The sequence below is a fragment of the Daldinia decipiens genome (assembly GCF_022478715.1).
Source record: "Daldinia decipiens strain CBS 113046 unplaced genomic scaffold F4813scaffold_6, whole genome shotgun sequence".
Lineage (NCBI taxonomy): Eukaryota > Fungi > Ascomycota > Sordariomycetes > Xylariales > Hypoxylaceae > Daldinia > Daldinia decipiens.
The window spans coordinates 812342-832343 of record NW_026054549.1 but is presented as its reverse complement, the minus strand read 5'-3'; the positions used below and the strand labels follow the sequence as shown (position 1 = coordinate 832343).

The following is a 20002-nucleotide window of genomic DNA, read 5'->3' as shown; positions in this document are numbered from 1 at the left end:
GCATGGCATTGAATCAGTCAGCGGGGTATTTAGCGTCACTACCTCTCTTTACCTTTTCCTCGGGGCATCAAAATATAGCATCATTCGTCCTACTTCTGATGCACCCAAACAAATACTCATAAGAAGTTAGGTAATTGCATCTTGGTTTCTGGATATTCGAGTAATTCATCTGCTTGCCACTATGGATACATCACCCCAGCCGCTTACTCAACTAGTCTCTCATTTTATTAACCGGTATGCTTTACTTGCTTTACTAAATCTTTACATCCCAATCTACTATACTGATAAATCTACTATACTGATATAACTGTCAAGTTCACGAAACAATCAAACCTCGGGGTGGACTGAGCTTTGGAACAATGACAAGAGCGGTTTCTGGGACCGTATGGGCCCATCGCCCGCTCTCATCGACTGGATAGAGTCACAGCCCGAAATATCACAATCTTCTACCAATTCTCGACCAATTGCCCTCATCCCCGTAAGTGAATCCCGTAAGAAAATAACGAGATGCCATGTATCATCACTCATTCGTTGACATTTACAATGGTCGGAACGGAACAGGGCTGTGGGAAAGGCTACGATGTTGTTATGCTAGCTCTCCATGGGTTCGATGTATATGGCTTGGAGATCTCACAGAAGGCTATTGAAATAGCAGAAGTCAATGCGGCAGCCCAGTTTTGCGAGCCATCCAGCTATAACTTTGGCTCGTCAGCAGCAAGTCGATCAACTACATGCCGAGGCAATGTGAAGTTCATCCAAGGAGACTTTTTTGAGGCAGGCTGGGAAAAGGTAGTGACCGAGGACTTTCAGGGCTTCGACTTAATTTATGATTATACTGTAAGTTATTTTTAACCCAGTGCAGAATTACCAATCGGTCCACTAAGCAGATGAAACGGTGGAACATTCGTTAGAATAATGGATGCAACCGTGATGTTGATATATGATAGTTCTTATGTGCCCTCCCACCTGATCTACGAAAGGACTGGGCTCGTCGCATGGGTGAGCTTATCTCCCCAACCGGGGTACTTGCCTGTCTCGAGTTTCCTTTATATAAGGATTTAAGAGCTCTTGGCCCGCCTTGGGGGTTAAAAGGCGTCTACTGGAACATCCTAGCTGAAGGTGGTGATGGTATCACCTCTGAAAACTCAATACAAGAGACTGGGTCACTAAAGGGGCTGTTTCAAAGAGTGGTCTACTTCAAACCACCACGATCGTATGAGGATGGGAAGGGCACCGATATGTTTAGCGTCTGGAAACTGAAAGGTTAGAGAGGCTTAAATTTACCGATAACATTAGGTATAGTTTTATATAAGACGTAGTACGTGAAGCGACTTCGAGTTGGGACGTAGGAGTGAAACTTGACAAATATAAAGGGGTTCGGATTTAATTAACTTGTAGGATTGGTGATATTAGGATTGGGGATATCTCCGAATATAAGGTCCGTGCACAAAGCTGACGTATTATATTGACCCAAGGCAGAAGTTAACAACTTCGAAAAATTCACCATGCTCCCTAATACCTCTTTGTCTCTAAGACAATAAAGACCCAGAGATGGAGAACCAACAGAATAGTAGGCGGCACTGCTGGGAGTGTCGTCGACGCTGCTTGGTCTGTGATTTCACAGAACCCATGTGCCAAAGGTGTTCCGCATCGGGGATCGAATGCCCGGGATATAGTGATGTGAAACCAGTAAAACTCAAGTGGCTCGCGCCCGGAAGGGTCATATCTCGGGGTCGGAAGCGGGACAAAACACCATCTAGCGAAACCGAAAATGGAATAACTAAGACTGTAACAAAACGGGTACCCGGCGAAACGATATCAAATACTCGTGTATTGATCCCACGAGTTAAGATAAAGACTGAAGCCTATGCTTTAGCTGAGTGTGTCGAGTACTGCAAGTAGCTACCTCACCAATTGAAGTAAATCGATGTTGATAGACTGACGTGAATCGGTTAGTTAATTCTTGCATATACCAAGATCTACTCCCCCTCCGTGAACTCGGAGATAATCCTCATATATACCCTCTTTCGACCAAGCACCTTCAGAGGGCCTCTTGGGCACCAGATTATCTACGGCTTGGCATGATCTGCATGATACTAGGCCACCGAATCAATCGTACGAGGGGTAGTCCCGAGTCCAAGAGGTTTATTGAGAAGTTCTATCTTTACTGGGGCCTTGCCATCCGCTCTCTTAGAGATCATCTCGACATAGAAGATAAGCGGAACGGCGATACCATCGTAGCTGGAGTACTGACACTTCTTCTCGTCGACGTGAGTTGATTATCTATGTTATAATATTAGTAACGTGCGATGTTAAACTATATCATTACAGGTTCAACTCGGCACTTCACTCAATTGGAGGTGTCACCTCGAGGGAGTCTATGAATTAATGATGCTGCGTGGCGGGTTTCAGGCAATGGCTAGATCGAAGGTCTTAAAGCCACTATTGCGTTGCCTCTGGGTGTATGTGGTCCCAATAACCACTATAAATGGCAGCAATACGAACACTAATCTTAAACAGTCTTGCTGTGATTGGGAACACAACCTGTCCTGCATCAGATCTCTCAATGATAGGTTCGCAGCTTGATACAACTGATTTCCTACTAGAAGAATTTAGTACAGCAATGTCCCCTTTTCATATGTGCCCTTTACCTCTATTCGCCGAGATTATCAAGGTTAACCATCTTCGAATGCGGGCCGCTGAACACATCAGCACCGGAGCCGAGGAGCTTTCGCACGAGGCGTGTAAAATACTACAGCGTATTCACGATTTCCTGCCAGAACAATGGGCTGATTCCAAACGCTCATCTGAAGACTGGGTGCTCATTGGTAATATATACCAGGCTGCTGTGGCGATTTATCTTATCTTGTCTCTTCAGAGTTTATCCGTCCTCTATGTGACATCTGAGCTGAGCGCTTGTTGTGCCAAGCATGGCGAGCTTCTACAAGTTCTTATAAGCGATGGGCTATCGTCTCCGAGAACCCAACGATTTATGCTTTGGCCGCTAATCGTCTTGGGAGTATATGCTGCTCGTGGCAGTCCAGCAATGCGTGCATTCGTTGTAAGCCGACTGCCGGAGCTCAGTCGTGATCTTGGCACCTCCGTGCCGTTGATGGTTAAATATGTGCTCGAATCATTTTGGGACTCGGGTGAGAGTCGCTGGGATTCTTGCTTTAATAAACCGTATATATTTACGATGCAAATTGCAGTCGATACCAACGGCTTGTCCCATACTACTAGGATAATAGGTTAGGGGTAATAAAACACCTGCAGAAGTCGGATCTATATTTATTCTATATATGGGGTTCTGCACAATTGGAACTGGAGAACTGTAAGTAAACTATATGCCGAAATAAAAGCCACAACTCTCAGGCCAGCCTTGTCTGTCTCCTAATTCGAGAATCCCGGTCCCAGTCAAATTCCCCTGAGCCAGCCATGGGCATTTATTAGAAACATGCTATAGTACATAGGTAGTTAGCCTCCGGATAGTATGTCGCCTATATTTAGCTCTCCCAATGCAAGCTACCAAGGCAACTCCTTAGGCCAAACGTTGAATTTAATTATCACCACCCAAAACATTTCATGAACAGATTACACCAACTGGGGATACATCTCTGGCCTCTAGTGTCCAGAGCCGGGGTATTGGTTCAGCTCTTCGAATCCTCGAGTCTGCTTCTTTTTGCGGAATAAGATGCCGAACGTCAATAAATTCGCCGTCTTGGCCAGAAGCGGCCGATCATCCGAGTCTTCTTCTCCATAGACTTCGGTCCCGTCGCGTGAAAGATAGATACGACGTTCCTTCGGCAGAAAGCGACAGGGATTCCACACGTTCCATAGAACCGAGTTGATGACCATGAGGGTTGCCTCGAATATGTAGAAGAAGATCTCATACCGCAGGATCGGACTCAGGTTTCGAAGAGCTTCGATATTATCGAGGTCTATGTTAGTATTTCCCGTATGCTCCACTAGTCGGTAGATGCACCGTACGAGGATCAACGCCATACTCACGTATAACGTTCGAAGGAGAATCCCAACACTCTTGACTTGTACATTTCCTCTTGAACATCTCCGGTGGAAGAGACCGGCAAGGCAGATAAATACAGCAATGAGACAGAGCTGGATTATGAGGGCTGCTATTGTCAAATTATTACCGAGAGATTGCGTCGAACTTGAGGACGACGGGTTCGCGGATAGTGCTACACCCAGAGAGTTCAGTGCTTCGACAAGGCCCATGAGACCACCAAATACAGATAAAACTCTAGCAGGGGGGATGGGTGCACACCATGGCACATAAGAAAATATACGGCCGAGGACGTGGTAGTTGGCAAGTTCCAGGAGTGGACTATAACAACCAATCAGTAAAAACCATAAGTGATGTATCAACAACACCAATAAACTTACGGGCATACGAAGATAAAGACCTGACTAAGGATAAATGCCATCAGAGGCACTTTCGTAGTCGCGCTATAAATGTAATTATAGGCTCCGTATTCACGCATCGCGTAACCGACAGTGAATAGCACTGCGCAAACGGGGTGTAGGCCGATCAACTTCCAAGCTTCGTAACGACTATTATAGCTGTTAGGGGGTGATCGAGTCTGTTTTAGGTGAGTATACTAACTAGCATTGCCAAATATGGAATATGGCTGAGAGGGCATATGCAATGGCGAAAAAGATCGGAGCACCTTTGTCGGGAGCATAGACATACAAGCTGTATAAGACTAGATGAAGTTGTATTAGTGGTATACCCTTGATTAGGGATGAACAATTCTCACTAGGTTCTCCAGCTGCCATCTTGAAATTTGAAAATTTCAGATAGCGGTAGTAGAAGCAGATAGAAATGAATGACAGATGAAGATCTATATGTCGAGGGTATGGGATAGATCCTCCTTGTCGACTTATTTGCCCAGTGTCTAACCTCGTAATTACTTACTTTCAATGAACACAAAACGGTCATTCTAAAACGAAGAGAAATAGACAGCTTTATTAAGTACGATTAAACTCAAGAATCTAAGAGAAATAATTAGAAAAAGCATTAATGGCGCCCCTCGCAGCCTCATCTAACATCTACTAGGACGTAGCCATCGTCACTTTGAGAAGCACGGCGCTTAACCCAAATAGGATAATAGAAATGCCAAGAAATGGGATCTGTAGATCTCCACAATGGCAGCACGTATGCACTAACCCCAGATAGGGTAATATAGATGCCAAGCTGGACGGCATGTCGATCCGGAGCTGTCCGGAGTAGATTCCAGCTGAGGCGGAGCGGACAAACGGTAGTAGGCAGCATTATAAGAAATTTAATGTTAGGCTATTCACCCATATCACTTACGTGTACATGCTCTCCCATGCCATTTTATTATCTTGAGTATGTTATATTTCGTTCAGTGATGCTATCGAAAAAAAAAGAATGCGCCGAGGGAACCGGTATTATGCATATGGCCATATTGTACGATTGATGCATATAGGGGTAATTTATATGCAACTATTGAGAGATCATTGTATTGGTGGCCTTCTTCAAGTAACCCCTATTCATTCGTTCTATTACATCAAGTATTGGCCAAGTATAGAAATATCTGTGCAATTTACCGGGACCCTTTAACTAGTTTCAAATCCGATAGATTTAATAGTGAAGGTAAGATGACCATAACTTGTACTTCAGTCATAGGATATCAAAGCATAGATTTTGTGCGGTGTTGAGCCCATACCTCTTTTAACAAGTCGCAATAACTACCGACCTGCTTTCACTCAGAGGCTCATATGGAAAGATAGAAGGACCTACTAGCTACAACTTTACTAATTGAGAATTCTCTAATATGAGCTGAATCTAATGTTCTAGGGCCCGAATAAACTCCCTCCGCTAAGTAAACCCATCAAGCAAAGAGTACTGATAGTTGTCCCCTAACGCCACTATATACAGTATCCAAGGTTACAATACAAGTCCGTATTCTCCATCCCCTATTCCACCACGCGAGACACCCTACTCGTATCCTCACCCAACAGATTCTATCATTCGTGACTTAATAATCAAGATATTTCTCTTTGCAAACACTTCTCAGATGTACCAGATTCCCCAGCTCATCGCAAGTCGGTGGCTTACGGTCCAGCGCATTAGCACGCTCTCTGAACTCGTCCCTAAGCTTCTGCGCCTTCTGTGTCGAGTTCCATCTTGTCACCTCGCAGATGTTCAGGTACGCCAGGTCGTTCTCGCAATATTGTACCGAGTGCCATACGTACTCGAGCTCGTCGGCCTTGCTTCGGATGACCGACCCCATCGTCTTTGGCCTATCGATCTGGTACTCGTAGTCATAGAATATTGTGATCTCCTCCCCGGTCTTCTCATCTATTACCTTTTCTAATCTTACGTCTAGGAGCTTTCCATGGGAATTCAACCAGCCTTGACCTTGCGAGCGAGCCTGGGCCTTCTCGGTCTCTATCCGCCGATACCTTCCTACATTGTCTAGATCTCGTGTCAAATTATTCGCCGCAGCTACCATGTCCTCGGCAAACTGGCGAATCTGTTGTATTTTGCTCAGCTCTTTGATAGTCTGTTGCACGCGATCCTCCCGTAATCTGTTCTGTAACTCTTTCTGCGGGTTATGCTGCAACCTGTGGTACCTTTTAAATTCCCATAACACCCCGTCAATTATCGACTCTATGTCCTTCCTGCTTATTGTTGTTCCATAATGGAGAGCCTCGTACGTCTGGTGAATGTCCTGGCGAACCATCGTACCGTTAGTAGTCTCGTTCTCGTCGCGGAGAAACTTCACATAATATTCGGCGCAAGCCCGAGCAACATTGCCGCGCAATGCACGGTGATAGTTTTCGACATCTTGCCTTTTCGACCTGTTAGTGGTAAAGACGTTATATCGTATCTTCCGATAGAACCGTGAAAGGGAGCTAGAAGATCGGAGATCCTGAGAGTTTAATGCGGCAGTTCCGAGCCAGTCCGCTCTCTCTGGTCTTTTACTGAATGATTCGTACATATTATCAAGTTCGTCGAGCTCTGCTGCTATTTTTCTCGCGCGTGTGATAGCCATATCTACCGCCTTCCCAGTCGCAGCGAGCACATCCAGCTTTTGCCCCTTAGCAGCCGTACGTAGATACCTTCCCGCCAGTCTAGATTTACGATGTAGGTGCATAAGTGTGTTATATCGGGCGGCAATGTGAGTTCGGACGCCTTCCCACCTTCCATCCTGAACGTAACTCTCTACATCATCTGGGAACAATGAGGAGGCAAAGTAGGTCGGTAATTCCTCTTGATAAACTTCACTTTCATTTTCGTAATGCCACCCCGGCCGAACTGATAGCAACTGCGGCAGGTGGTAGTTGACAGTGATATTGATAGCCTCAAGTAAGCCCTCTACAACCGTACCGTCAAACCATACCGGGTTCTCCGGCACAGCAGAGGCTCGCCGATGTGTCCACCACTCTCTAAACGTAGCACCGTAGAAGGGTGACAGCAAAGCTGAGTTTCCTTCTGTCGCCTTAGCCGCGCGGAGATAATAATTAGCTCGGATCGCCGGGTTCTGCACAATATGCATATATTGGTCGAGTACTTCTACGATCGTCTTTGGGGACACAATCTCCTCCTTGACTTTTACGTGGTCCACGGCGTAGTAAGGCCGCACCCTACCGTCTTCCCATCTCTCCTTTCCTGGCCATCTTGATCCAATTGAGGTCGAAGGGTTGGAAGATGTGAATCCAGCACCAGCGCAAACCAGTAGGGATAAGATTAAATAAATTAGAAAATATGGCATTTTCTATCCAGTAAATCAGTGATGCTGTGAATTGTCTCAAGTGAGGAAGAAAGAATTCCCATACTTTGGATTCACACTTTCAAACCAAACATAGCAGGCATCAAAAAGGAGCCTTATGAAAATGATAAAAGGGGATGTTAATAGCTTTAATTAAATGCATTGTCTAATTACAAGTACCGCATTCGGCGCATTCATGCTACTTCCATCTCACGAAGCCAGCATAAGTAACAAAGGAACGAATAGCACATACAATTACAAAGACTATAATGATGTGTTGGGTTATCACACTTTTTATAAATATGATTTTCGCTAAAGTACGCATCAAATAGCTATCTATATGGTGATAATCTAACTTATGGCCACCAATATATAAGAGTAGCGTGTGAGACAAGAAGACGAACTTGATTATATCTCTTAGATACGTCAGCCTAGATCTACTCAACTAACCTCTTAGTTCTTGCGCTTTCAAAAACAAGGGAATATCGGTGTAGATAGATTGCAACTTTCATATACTAACTACCTACCTACATATTAACGACGCCGGTACAATAAGCTATACCATTCCTATGGGAAAGCTGGAATCCACATCACGGCCTGTGGTTTACACCAACCTCCTTTAAGCAGTAGTTAAAGTAAACCACGTTACTATTGATTATGGATATCAATAACTACTAAAAAGTCAGGATTAAGTGAATAATGCAGAATACATCAGATGAAAAAATAACCTAAGTCGCCAACTTTTAAAGAGGGCTTAACCATTGTGCGTAAAGCGTCAAGACAAATCACAAAGACACACAACAGATTATAGACGAAGTATTATTGATCTACAAAGCAAGGAAAGCTCAGTTCATCTGACCTATCTGACCTATCTGACCTAAAGTAATTAGATCGGCCCCTTGATCCAATTTTAAACCAATAGTTCCACCGAAATTAGTCTATCATGGTCCATGGAACTTTCCTCGAGATGCTACTTTGAAGCAATCACTCATAAGTAGATACCTAATGCTGATACTTTTAAGAATTGCGTCGTGCTTCTTCTTCCTCTACTTCGTCAGCCCAGCTTAGAGGCCCGGATGATTCAGGTGTGCAAATCTTCAGCTCCTTACTGTCGGTGGAACTCTCATCGATGCCGGCCTCATCGTCACTTTGCTGTCCCTTGGCTGCGCGAGAAAAGACAGAATTTGATCCGATGATTGTGCCGCTGGGGCGCTTCTTACCTCTTCGCTTTTGAAGACTTGCTGGGATACCCTTCTCCCTGGGTATCGGCTTGGTCGACTTGTTTGTAAGTTTCTGCTCCGTGACCAATTTCTCATCTTCTGCGGGTGTAGGACTATTCTTTAGCTTGCTCTTAGTCTTGCTCTTAGAATTTCTATTAAGCTTGTTCTTGGTTGTAACGTCCACCCATCCAGCACTATCTTCAAGGCTGCTTTCCGGCGTGTATCCATCTTCTCGGGTGGGAAGGACTGCGGGTTCTGGAGAATTGATTTGCGGCGAAGACACGATACTGGAAAGAGTAGCACGGTTATCTCCTAGTTCGGGGCTTCGGCTTTTCCAAAAAATCATCTGAGTTCGAACTTGGCTCTGTTGCTTAACAACTGGAAGATTCACGGGTTTGGGGTGTTCATCTACTACCTTAGCTAAGGTGGCGCCTTCCATGATATCCACCGACTCATGTATTCCTTTGGAGCGGTACTTGCCGTCAACCTTTCCTCCCTTGGACTCTTCTTCGGTTCTTTGATGCTGACCCCCGCTCGGATTGGAAATCTCATCTTTCTCCACGCTAGAAGTCAAGTGTTCCTGGGTAATAGTATGCGCTATACCACCAGCTTTGTTTTCACGGGGTGAAGTAGGAGAAAGTCTGATGATAGAAGGATCAAGCTCTGACAGGTTCTTGGTATTTGAGGCAGCATCAGTGTCCTCTTGGGTCGGGCTACAAATGGAATCGGTGGATTGCTTGGAATCGATAGAAGGACCATTCTCCTTAGCCTCCTGGGCATCGTTGACCGGCTTCGGGTGATCCTCTTTTTGCTCTTTAACGCACTCAACAAGTCCCTCAGGATTCTTCGTGGTGTCATCAAGCTTCACACGGTGGTTGTCCGTGATAGGATGGTTAACATCAGTGACAAAATTATCAGCTTGGCTCATAGGTAGGCGGGTCGTAGTATTAGGCTGATTCATTCCTTTGATAGGACGATTGCCCTTAGGAGGCCGGTATGCCTGTTTAGAAGACTGATTGTCTTTCTGAGGTTCGGATTTCTGACTATCATCTGCTGGGTGTATAGGCTGACCTTGGAGTACACCAGTCTGTTTCAATGCCTGCGGAGGATAGAAAGGTGATTGCATATCCGGCGCCTGCACAAAACCTTTAGGGTCAGGACGACGATCATTTGGACAGTCCATAATAGTAGACCCAGAAGATTCTGCTTGCTTCGTAGCCATACGGGTAAAGGCTTGATCACTTCCAGGGCCATAGACTTCGCTAATAGAGATGAGTCCCGAATGAATAGAGTCTCGCAATTCGGCATTTTCATACTCAAGCTGTTCAATTAACTCATCCTTAGCAGCCAAGCCGTCCTCATCTGCCTGGGTAGCAACGGTGATAGAGCGAATGTTCTCCCTTAACATCGCAACAGAATTCTGAAGATCTTCAATCTGGATGTCTTTTCCAGCTAGAGCCGCCCTTGCTTGAATCAGATCGCCATTTTTGCGGGACAGATCCTCCTGCAAGGTCGAGATAGTAGCTCTCATGGAAGCGAGTTCAGCATTGAAATTAGTCATATCTTGGACGCCTCTGGTCAGAACCATGTCTTGCTGTTGTAAATCGGGCTTCTGATTCACTAGCTGTTTCGCAGCTTGAACTTTCTGAAGGTAGTGAGCTTTGAAGGTAAAAGGCGCAGATACCGAAGATTGGGCGGAATGGACTGGTGGCGTCGTTTGATGTTCGCTCTGGACTGGTCGGGTGATTTGCTTATTGTTGTTATCACCTTTGGCTTTGAACATCATCTTTCTATTTACTGATGAAGAATCATGAGCCGCGTCACAAAAGGTGTCGTTCTGACGCCGGTTCTTCACCACATTTGCCCATGATGAGGCACGGGAACCGGGCGCACTATCCATAGTTGAGTGAACTATAGAATGGCAGTACCTAAGAATTGTTAGTTTTTGACAGGGCAAGTGCAGTTTATTATACCAGCTTACCGTCAAAGAGGAGATTAAAACATGAAACGATTGAAGGGATGATTCTGGACTACTGTAGGTTTTGCGTAGGCAAAATGCGCAAGACGGATAAGGCAGCAGCTGCAGAGGTTAGCAAAATAGAACCAAGGATTGCAGAAAATATGAAGGAATGTTAGCCAACGTAGGCAAAGTGATATTGATGTGTTCACAATGTTAAAGAGAGGGCCGTTGATGTATACACCCTAGCATATGTATAGCTTATAACTTACTTTAAGATGATCTTGTTCCTCAATAGTGAACCTGAAGGGGGGGAAATGCAAGCTGCTGGAGAACGTGGGTAGCTGAAAGCTCAGTATCGCCTAGGTAGAGAGGTTTCTATCGCGTTCTCAGGGGTACTGAAATAGCAGAGAATCAAAGGCGCGCAAATGTTGACGACAGGAAGATCGGCGATAGTGCTTGTCGAAGGGAACTGATGGGATAGAAAGAACTACGATTGGCAAAATACAGCTGCAACTCCTGAGAAGGGAGAGGGAAGAGAGAATGGATAGTGACCACAGAACTGGTGGTTGTAGAATAGATACCTACCTAGGTAGGTAATTAAAGAGAGAAAGAGAAAGGCTGAATTGGTTGAAAAGGTGAAATCTCGATATGAGGTACGTTGTGTATGTCCGTACCTAAGGAAGCGACGTAACTACAACAGCAAGCACTGCAATTGATCGCACCTACCTTACTTACCGGAATACCTACATGTACCTAATAGCAAGGCAGGTGCATTCGGTGGGCTTCACGTACCTACCTACATAGTACATGTACCTACATGTAGTTCGTTAGATAACACTAGGGCAACACCTCACGACTTCCTAATTTGTTGACAAACACCTTTGCCATTGATAATGATGAGGTATGTGCATAGGGGTTATCTCAAAGTTACCTTGTAGGTCTACATCAGGTGAAAGTGACCTACATGTAGGGCACACATGGAAAACACCAGGATACTCATTTAGATTTACAGAGGATCATGTACGTATTATGAGTTGTTACAGGTAATTACCTAGCTATCGAAACTGAAGTGCTGTTGTTGTTGGATGGTTAGCAATAGTGCAGTTTGGCCTTGGTCGACTTAATTACGTTCGACTTAATTACGTTAGATCCCTAGGGATGACAAGACATCTGCACTACAAGATAGAGACAATGACAATAATTAATAATAGCATCCTCATCTTATTATATATATGTACTAAAACTAGTAATGCTAAACAGTACCAAAGATGTAGATCTCAAAATGAAACGACGTCGAGACGGGGAGCAACTCGAGGCCGAGATTAACGACGGATCCTTCTTTCCCAAGAATGTTTACTCTGAGAGACACCCATAGCGACATAAAGCCGCTGTGACCATTGCACGATATCCCAAAGTTGGAAAGACATCAGCGGTCTGGATGCTCTGGCTATCTGAGGAAAGAAAAAGAAGGAAGGAAAAAGAGCCGCGTTCATTTCGCGATGAATTTTACTTTGCGGGACGTTTGTGTGCACGGACCCGTAAATCACGTGCATATGGACTATGGAAGGATGTGAGGCACTTTGGTACTTCGCTACTTCTTTTAGTTGCCGTAGTCATCATACATAGATCATGTGCTATTTGATTGGTCAAACTAAGAGCCGAGGATAGACGTGGGATTGGCCGCAATTGGTTTTAGACTTCCTCGTCCGAGAATCAATTATCATCCATTCAACCTTTTGCTATTGTAAACCTCTGGTGAGGGCATAAACGCTGGTCTCAAGTCTTTGGTCGAATGTGACTATACTGGTAAGCATAAGGACCCTACTCAATCTATTGTAACACAATACCTTTACTTATGCAGCCTCTAGCACCATCCGAATCTATAGCGAGTTGGAGAATTTCGGTCGCATACCAATATCCTAATATCCTGGAACCATGAACACACAACGAGTTGGCCTCCGGGCTCTACGGCAAGGTACCGTACCACAGTCCTATCTCATATACTTGAGCTTCATCTAGAGTCTTCGTCCTGGTGCGGTTGTGACTTGCGATAACTTGCCAATTTGTCCCTCTAGTCAGTCATATAAAAACGTCATAGATCAACTTTGCTGACTAGTAATCACTTAAACAGCCGCCCTCAAGAAGCCCAATGCCCTCTTCTTCGAGAACCTCCCTCGCCTTGCCCTGAGTACGAATGCCGCAAACCTACAGATCAGGTACATCCCGTCTATTCCGAATACTATCTTCAATACCCCACCAATTGCTTCACATGCTCCGCGCAAACTACCCATTTGCCAGTCATAAATTCCCAAGTCGCATTATAAAAGAGAAACCTATTAGTTGCGACCTTGGAGAAGCTATAGAGAACACACTCTTATAAATTCAAACCTCTTGCTAACGATCCCAATAATACAGAAGCGCATCAACTCAAAAGCTTTCCGAGACCGACGCCCAGTCCCTACTCGCGGCGCAACGACGCCAGCGCCCTGTATCTCCTCACCTAACAGCCTACGACTACCGCCAGACGTGGTTCGGTGCCTCGATTTGGACTCGTATCACCGGGCAATCTCTTAGCGTATCCTTGTACGCCTTCTCGCTAGCCTACTTAGTTGCTCCTTTGACCGGTTGGCACATCGAATCTGCTACTCTAGCCTCGACGGCCGCCTCTCTTTCTCCCGCCGTTCTTGCCGGCCTCAAGACTATTGTCGCCTGGCCCTTCTTCTTCCACTTCGCAAACGGGTTCCGCCATCTCACCTGGGACATGACCTATGGCTTCAAGAAGGCGACTATCCAGCAGACCAGCTATACAGTCTTAGGTGCTAGCCTTGTCGCTACCCTAGGTGCTGTTTTCCTCCTTTGATCCATTCGAAGTGCCACAAGAATAAAGGTTACGGGATATGCCGGTACGGACAGCAGCTGGTGTGCTCGAATTGGGGGCGTTAGGTTGGTTATGTAGACTACGAAGGGTCATTAGGGTTAGTCTATTAGTTACCGGTTGAACCTGATGAAAACCCCATGGATTGGAACCCTGTGCGGATCACTGATGTGTGAATGTTGACTGGAATACAATATGTATATTCCTTTTGTCTACGTGGTGTGTTTGCCTCTATTCACAGGCCACACGTTGAGTATTTAAATAGAACAGTGTTACTCACGGCCAACTCAGCCAGCCATGCAAGTGTTGCAATTTCCGCCGCCTATCCCAAACAACCTGTGCCGAAACGCCATTCACCTCTTAAAAAGGGTATCAATCCAGACACCTGATCCCCAAAATTGTACTGTAGTGTAGGACTACTGATAAACCGAGATTGTGCTCATAGCATTCTTCAAGATCACCAGGCGAGACCACCCTACTGAAAGTCGCGTGCATCCAAGATGGCTTGATTCAGCTTGTGATCGCCTAGGGCCGCAACGCGCTGGCCAATGATGTCGCCCAAGAATGCCTTAATCTGGCTAGCCTCGTTCTCGCTAGAAAATCCATTCATGCCATTAGCCAGAGGAACATCCTCTTCGGTTAAAAGCTGAATGACCTTTGTGATGACACCAACTAACGCTTCAAACTCTGCATTAGGAACCAGCTCGTTCTTCTGCCGTAGGGGGATGAGCATCGAGGTCTCAAATTCTTTAAGGTTGCGTAGTAGAAGAACCTTGACCACATCGGCACCACCTGCCGCCCCAAGGCCGCATACCGCGCCGTACCAAACAGACGGTGGGAGTGACGGGTTAAGGAAGTTTTTGAGACATGTGCGAACCAGCTTTGGACGTAGCATCTTATTGGTGTCGGAATATTTCCGAGAAAGCTGTCCGACAAGTGTAGCAGCGAATTCTCTTAGACTGTACTGTTCCTTAAGTGCGTCAACGCCATTCTCGGCTCCGATCTTGCGGCCCAGTATGCATGTGAGCACCGGCGCACAGAGAGGGCTAGCATATGGCGAGAGGAAAAGTCGATCGTTATTTATCAAGGCGTTAGTAAGTTCCATCATCTGTCGTAAGACAAAGATGTCATCTAGGTGATGTGTGACTTGGGTGGAGACAAAGTTGACAAAGTATGGAACAAGCTGGTGGATGCTTGGCTCGGAAGCCACAGACTCCAAGGCAGCTTCGCGCAATCGCTGCACTTCAATATCCGGGCTATCATCCATCAGAGCAGCCTGTATCTTCTCAAAGTATAGGACGAGTTCTTGAGACAGGATATGTTTGACTGAAGGTTTGAAGTTAGGATTGTCCTGGCCAGAAAGAGCGGCAAGGGCAGGATTAGCGCCGGGACCTTTAGATAGAAGATCTTGGGCCCGCGACTCCGCTGATGTGGGATTTTCTAGGGAGTTAGGCTGCACGCCTTCGACAGATAACCAATGCTCTATAGGTACGCAGTTAGTACTTATTAAAATTCATTGCGAAGCTGTGGTGATAGCATCTAGCTTCCAGAGAACTTACTAGTAAATGTTGTGTCTCGGGGGATCTTTGGTAACGGTGCATTGATCAGCTTCTCGAAGTCGACCTCTTCATCTTCCACGTAGAACAAAGCTTGTGGACCCAGACTGGCCTCGCCGTATCTAAGGGCTCGTGCAGAGTCATAGCCATACAATGGCTCCACATCAAGAACTCGTAACGCCTGAGAGACATCTTGGACGGTTAATGTGGTACGCTTTGCAAGTCGCATAAATCGCAGGGCCTCGACGATGACTTGGCCAACCCGATACTCGACGTCCTGAGAAAGTGTTCGTAGTCCTTCATCGCTCAACTTGAGAATACCGACTGATTCTGCAACATCCCTGACGCTCTCTTGATTCCATAGGAGTCTTTGCTCTTGGGCGGGTCCTTTGCTTGAAGCATCTTGAACAGAGCCACGGGCATCTCTATTCGTCGACATGGCGGCTAGCGGATTCTTCGATAGTAAAGATAATCACCTTAATTGTTCCTATATATCGAGGTTTGAAGACGATATAAATACGTAAACTGACCCGAGAGGTGATCAACGGCTTGCGTTGATGATGGTTTTTAAGAGAGTATTCTAGCGAGTTATGCGCGGGTTGTACGAGTTGGTTGATGGCGGGATGGCGACACCAGAAAGAGTGAGGATTTGGGAGAGAAGATGGCTGTTTATATAGTTCTGAAGTAATACAGGTGGTTGGGAAACGGCTAACCACCTGACACCTCGACCAGCCTTAATAGTAGCACCCTTGGGTACCGGGTTTATTCCTCCTCGACGATAAGTCTGTGCAGCGACTTTAATGCGATAGTTGATTTGATTATCAAGTGAGACTTTCGTAAACGATTCAGATACGATGCTTAAAGATGTGCCAGGCTTTGCGAAACTTAGAATCAGCCCGAGCAACGCATACGAGATGCCAGACGATAGATCAACCTCAAGGCGAAGATACAACCCCACAATCAACAACTAGTATGTGGCCCAGAGCTAATTAAATGCCCATTTGACGCGTATTTGGCCTATTAATGTGAGGGAGTACTCACTATGCTTCAAGGTACTTAGCAGAGGAGAAGCCGATGAAATTGAATTGGATGAAATGAACAAGGCTACATGAGTTCAATGTTGGAGAAAGTGATGAAATGATGAAAGTAAAGGAGCTTCTCAGCCTTGAACCAGGCGAGCGGTCGAAAAGTGTAGTGGAGCCATCCCTCCATTGGTTGAAAGTTGAAAGTACAAGCTTAAAAGTACAAGCTTAATCAGAAAAGCTTAATCAGAAAAGCTACATACATAGGTACTTACATCTTAGCGTGTGCGAAGTACGTACCATATTACGGGCAGTCCATAGTGGACCCCGCCAGCGCAATCGTAAAGTTGAGATACCATCTACAACAGCATCAACACTTTGTCTACATCAAATCCCAACATTCGCTATTTTCTAGTCATTTCACAAACCTAGCTACGGGCATGGATAACCTCGCTTCGTAAGATATAGTGTCTAATCGAAATGGCCAACCACCTGTTTTGTATGGTCAAGTACAGTATAACGCTGAACCAGAGCTTGGCTATCTGTCTCGTGGTATCATCTGGTGGCTGGTCATCTAGTGGCCGGCTGCCAAAGATATGAATTACCTACATGACAATATCAAGTGCAATCGACGTATAAAATACATTCCATACCAGCTATTTATTTACCTATTTGTTTACGTAGTAGGCAATACCGAAATTATGTTGTTGTTGGCGGCGTGTAATTATGTAGCAAAGTAGCCTGTGAGGAGTTGAAAAAAATTGAGGGAGGACATTTCAAACCTCAGTTCGAATCGCGAACCTTGAAATTGTCTTCTCGCAGTTTTAACCACTGCACCAAACAACGAATTCGAATGCGACCATGGGACATGTACCTTGTGTCGAGCCCACGTCCAAGCCTCCCAGAATCGCCTCTTGCTATGCCATCACTCACCCACACAACTATCTCCATAGACCACAATAAGGACTTCGCAAATGACAAAAAAATACTTGACTCCAGAAGCCGACGGAATGAAGCACAAATTCCATCCGGAGACGTGGGTAGCCAGAGGCAGTAGGCTTTACGGACCCGTACCAAAACCCGGTGTTTTGTCATCCCAATAGATATCATCGAGGGATTACCCTCTAACCTACGATTCAGAGAGTACACAAGGTACAAACTGGGGGTATTTCGCTTTAGTGCTTCGAAATTTGGTGCTGCTTTTTACAATTATAAGGCCTACTTCGGTTCCTACAAATCCCCTAGGCAACCACAACTATGCCACTCCACCATGCAACCTGCTGTATCTGCCCGGCGCGCTTCTAAATATCATCTAACACTTCGGAAATACTATAACAAATTTAACGATCACTCAAATATCCGGAAGGGAAAAAAGACGTGCAGATACGGCAAGTGAGTTCAGCCGCCACAAATTTGTCTTAGAACGCATCAAAGGGTTCTTTCTTGGTACCAGTATACTCAGATATGATCTCAGATTAGACTCTTTTCTCTTCTTTGTACGAAACATTGTTCTAGTACTATTCTGTACATGATCTTTGCCTCTTTAATCACTTATCATCCCGAGATAATGCCTGCGCCTCGAAATATATCCTGTAGGTAAAGCTCAATAGTTACTATTTCTATATCGACATACTTTCAAGGTTTCATCATTTAATAATTATATAAAAGTTCTCCCTAGTTTTACTGCAACGACAAATATTAATGCACTACCTCCAGATGCCTCAAGACTCATATATCGCACTTTTAAGAAGTAATACTAGTTTAAAAGGGCTATATGTAGTACCTATGGCAGTCTACAATTCGTCATCCGATGACATCCAAATTATAGGAGAGAGAAAAGTAGAGAGTTATATTGATAGAAGATTTGAAACCCTCCAGTATAATAAACCGGTTAAGGTTGTTCTTTCCACTGCAGGTTACATTTACCCGCGGCCTGGTTTCTCGGAGGACCATCTAGAGCCGCAAGCTCTTACCGCACCTATCCAATATACTGAGGAGGAGAGGTCGGCGTTTCCATACCTGTTCGACAACAACGACAGCTATGAATTATACGCCAACGCTTTCTCCCGCTTGGGGTTAAAGAATCCAGCAGAAGATATCTCAAGTCGTCGAGACTGGGACGCTGTAATAGCTTCTCGTAGCTTAAATTTAAGAGCAAAAATCTGTATCAATGGCCTAGAGTGGGCCGAAGAAGATAGATGGCTCCCACGGTCTGAACTTGAGCAAGGTCTCCGTCTCGCAACATTGCATACTGACGTATGGGTCCCATTCGGTTCTAGATTCTGGTCAAGCCCCTGCGATCATGGTAGTTTGAAATGGGATGGGGATCAGAGGAATGACTACTACTCTCACGGCTGGATGATTCTTCCATGCAATAGCGAGTCAGGATCTAATGAGGGCGAACATTGGCAGTTGGTGATTTATTCTAAACAGTCGAAGACTGTATACTACGGAGACTCATGCTGCTCCACCAAGACGAAGACGGCTAATACGATAGCCATAAACTTGAGACACTTCCTTATGAACAATGGCATCGATGATCCTGGGATTTTGCAAGCTATCATGATAGCGCTACCATTACAGAGTGGGATTTGGCAATGTGGGTATAACGTGATCGAGGCTGCTCGAGCGTTCGTCTACGAGAATGGACTTGTGAACTGGCACGATTCACCTTTATATAGAGGTATGTCTAGAGTTGACAGGGACTACGCTCTACTTGAGAATATTGAGCGCTGGTCTAGGATCGGGTATCGAGATCATCATGACCTATTCGATAACTAGGTAGCTATCGGCACGAGAACCAGAGAAGTAATATGAGGATCGAGCAAGCAGTACCAGTTCAATGCTGACTAGCTACCAAGGCCTGACATGAGATTCGTCTACCGAGAATAATTAATTCAGTACTAGGCTGCCTCTGCTCGAAGAGTGCAGGAGTAGGCTAAAAATAGATGGTTATATCGACATGGTTATTATCTAATAACTAGGGGATTGTGAAACTATTTAGATGTTATCAAATTTACCAGACTCGAGTCCTTACAGGTACCTCAAGTTTGAATTCATATAATATTGGAATCTAATCGGTATGTAACTAATCACGATACCTTGTCCTTATCGATCTCTTCGGCTAATGCTGTTCTCGATGATCCTCAGATACCCTTCATTCGTGGTCATCTCCTTCTCGAGTTTCTTTCACAACGACGTAGTGCTTCTGTCAACTCTTCCTTAGACTAATCGGCATGCTCGAACATCTACATACTGCACTCCATAATCCTAGAGGTGCGAGGATGAGCTAGCAACGGCTTGGAGGGTCTTGAGGAGATTCTGCCTGTTCGTCGATCTCAGGATCCAAACTCGACGGACAATCCGCTCAGACATGTGGGTAGATGTCAAATTAAAACATGGAGAGAAATGCAAGACATACTGAAGTCTTTTATGTGGATTGCAGTGTTAGATGAACAATCAGGAAGATGTATCTACGATTCTCTATTCAAATAAAGAAGTTTATATACTCTTATGCTAAGTCGAGCCACCAACCCCTAACGCCTTGCATGCTGTTCGTCTAGGTTAAATCGTTGCCTTTCTAGGAAAGTATAGTCATAACATCGTTAGGTT

The 20002-nt window shown here is 45.2% G+C and overlaps 8 protein-coding genes across 8 annotated transcripts; 4 read left to right on the top strand and 4 right to left on the bottom strand.

Moving 5' to 3' along the window:
* Positions 1-62: 62 nt before the first annotated feature.
* F4813DRAFT_350290 (S-adenosyl-L-methionine-dependent methyltransferase) lies at positions 63-1486 on the top strand. The gene is made up of 4 exons (XM_049242291.1): positions 63-234; positions 316-478; positions 562-837; positions 948-1486. Exons 1-4 carry the CDS (start codon positions 182-184, stop codon positions 1266-1268), a joined length of 813 nt encoding a protein of 270 aa, XP_049102517.1. The 5' UTR covers positions 63-181; the 3' UTR covers positions 1269-1486.
* On the top strand, positions 1457-3338 carry F4813DRAFT_297780 (fungal-specific transcription factor domain-containing protein). Its single transcript, XM_049240709.1, has 4 exons — positions 1457-1894; positions 1957-2270; positions 2332-2462; positions 2521-3338. Exons 1-4 carry the CDS (start codon positions 1552-1554, stop codon positions 3251-3253), a joined length of 1521 nt encoding a protein of 506 aa, XP_049102516.1. The 5' UTR covers positions 1457-1551; the 3' UTR covers positions 3254-3338.
* Position 3339: 1 nt separating this feature from the next.
* F4813DRAFT_400703 (uncharacterized protein) lies at positions 3340-4794 on the bottom strand (the record flags this gene model as incomplete). The annotated part of the gene is made up of 4 exons (XM_049248300.1): positions 3340-4342; positions 4402-4569; positions 4622-4721; positions 4776-4794. 4 exons carry the CDS (start codon positions 4792-4794, stop codon positions 3622-3624), a joined length of 1008 nt encoding a protein of 335 aa, XP_049102515.1. The 3' UTR covers positions 3340-3621.
* An 884-nt stretch (positions 4795-5678) lies between these two features.
* On the bottom strand, positions 5679-7859 carry F4813DRAFT_350284 (uncharacterized protein). Its single transcript, XM_049242290.1, has one exon. It carries the CDS (start codon positions 7758-7760, stop codon positions 6021-6023), a length of 1740 nt encoding a protein of 579 aa, XP_049102514.1. The 5' UTR covers positions 7761-7859; the 3' UTR covers positions 5679-6020.
* Positions 7860-8098: 239 nt separating this feature from the next.
* On the bottom strand, positions 8099-10884 carry F4813DRAFT_400701 (uncharacterized protein). The gene has a single exon (XM_049248299.1). The coding sequence runs from the start codon at positions 10875-10877 to the stop codon at positions 8775-8777; it is 2103 nt and encodes a 700-aa protein (XP_049102513.1). The 5' UTR covers positions 10878-10884; the 3' UTR covers positions 8099-8774.
* A 1616-nt stretch (positions 10885-12500) lies between these two features.
* F4813DRAFT_350279 (uncharacterized protein) lies at positions 12501-14080 on the top strand. Its single transcript, XM_049242289.1, has 4 exons — positions 12501-12743; positions 12806-12912; positions 13069-13153; positions 13353-14080. Exons 2-4 carry the CDS (start codon positions 12873-12875, stop codon positions 13795-13797), a joined length of 570 nt encoding a protein of 189 aa, XP_049102512.1. The 5' UTR covers positions 12501-12743; positions 12806-12872; the 3' UTR covers positions 13798-14080.
* F4813DRAFT_350277 (DUF1546-domain-containing protein) lies at positions 14081-16547 on the bottom strand. The gene is made up of 2 exons (XM_049242288.1): positions 15372-16547; positions 14081-15294 (listed from the first exon to the last, which is right to left on the bottom strand). The coding sequence occupies exons 1-2, from the start codon at positions 15805-15807 to the stop codon at positions 14288-14290; spliced, it is 1443 nt and encodes a 480-aa protein (XP_049102511.1). The 5' UTR covers positions 15808-16547; the 3' UTR covers positions 14081-14287.
* A 1628-nt stretch (positions 16548-18175) lies between these two features.
* Positions 18176-19171, top strand: F4813DRAFT_386741 (uncharacterized protein; the record flags this gene model as incomplete). Its single annotated transcript, XM_049246458.1, has 1 exon — positions 18176-19171. The coding sequence occupies one exon, from the start codon at positions 18176-18178 to the stop codon at positions 19169-19171; it is 996 nt and encodes a 331-aa protein (XP_049102510.1).
* Positions 19172-20002: the final 831 nt, after the last annotated feature.

Coding starts and splice junctions, on each gene's coding strand:
- F4813DRAFT_350290 (XM_049242291.1), top strand. CDS start 182: ATGGATACATCACCCCAGCCGCTTACTCAACTAGTCTCTCATTTTATT. Junction 479..561: donor GACCAATTGCCCTCATCCCC/GTAAGTGAATCC, acceptor GGAACGGAACAG/GGCTGTGGGAAAGGCTACGA. Junction 838..947: donor ACTTAATTTATGATTATACT/GTAAGTTATTTT, acceptor GATATATGATAG/TTCTTATGTGCCCTCCCACC.
- F4813DRAFT_297780 (XM_049240709.1), top strand. CDS start 1,552: ATGGAGAACCAACAGAATAGTAGGCGGCACTGCTGGGAGTGTCGTCGA. Junction 1,895..1,956: donor AGCTGAGTGTGTCGAGTACT/GCAAGTAGCTAC, acceptor TGAATCGGTTAG/TTAATTCTTGCATATACCAA. Junction 2,463..2,520: donor CTATTGCGTTGCCTCTGGGT/GTATGTGGTCCC, acceptor AATCTTAAACAG/TCTTGCTGTGATTGGGAACA.
- F4813DRAFT_350284 (XM_049242290.1), bottom strand. CDS start 7,760: ATGCCATATTTTCTAATTTATTTAATCTTATCCCTACTGGTTTGCGCT.
- F4813DRAFT_400701 (XM_049248299.1), bottom strand. CDS start 10,877: ATGGATAGTGCGCCCGGTTCCCGTGCCTCATCATGGGCAAATGTGGTG.
- F4813DRAFT_350279 (XM_049242289.1), top strand. CDS start 12,873: ATGAACACACAACGAGTTGGCCTCCGGGCTCTACGGCAAG. Junction 12,913..13,068: donor CCTCCGGGCTCTACGGCAAG/GTACCGTACCAC, acceptor TCACTTAAACAG/CCGCCCTCAAGAAGCCCAAT. Junction 13,154..13,352: donor GCCGCAAACCTACAGATCAG/GTACATCCCGTC, acceptor CCAATAATACAG/AAGCGCATCAACTCAAAAGC.
- F4813DRAFT_350277 (XM_049242288.1), bottom strand. CDS start 15,807: ATGTCGACGAATAGAGATGCCCGTGGCTCTGTTCAAGATGCTTCAAGC. Junction 15,295..15,371: donor CCGAGACACAACATTTACTA/GTAAGTTCTCTG, acceptor GCGTACCTATAG/AGCATTGGTTATCTGTCGAA.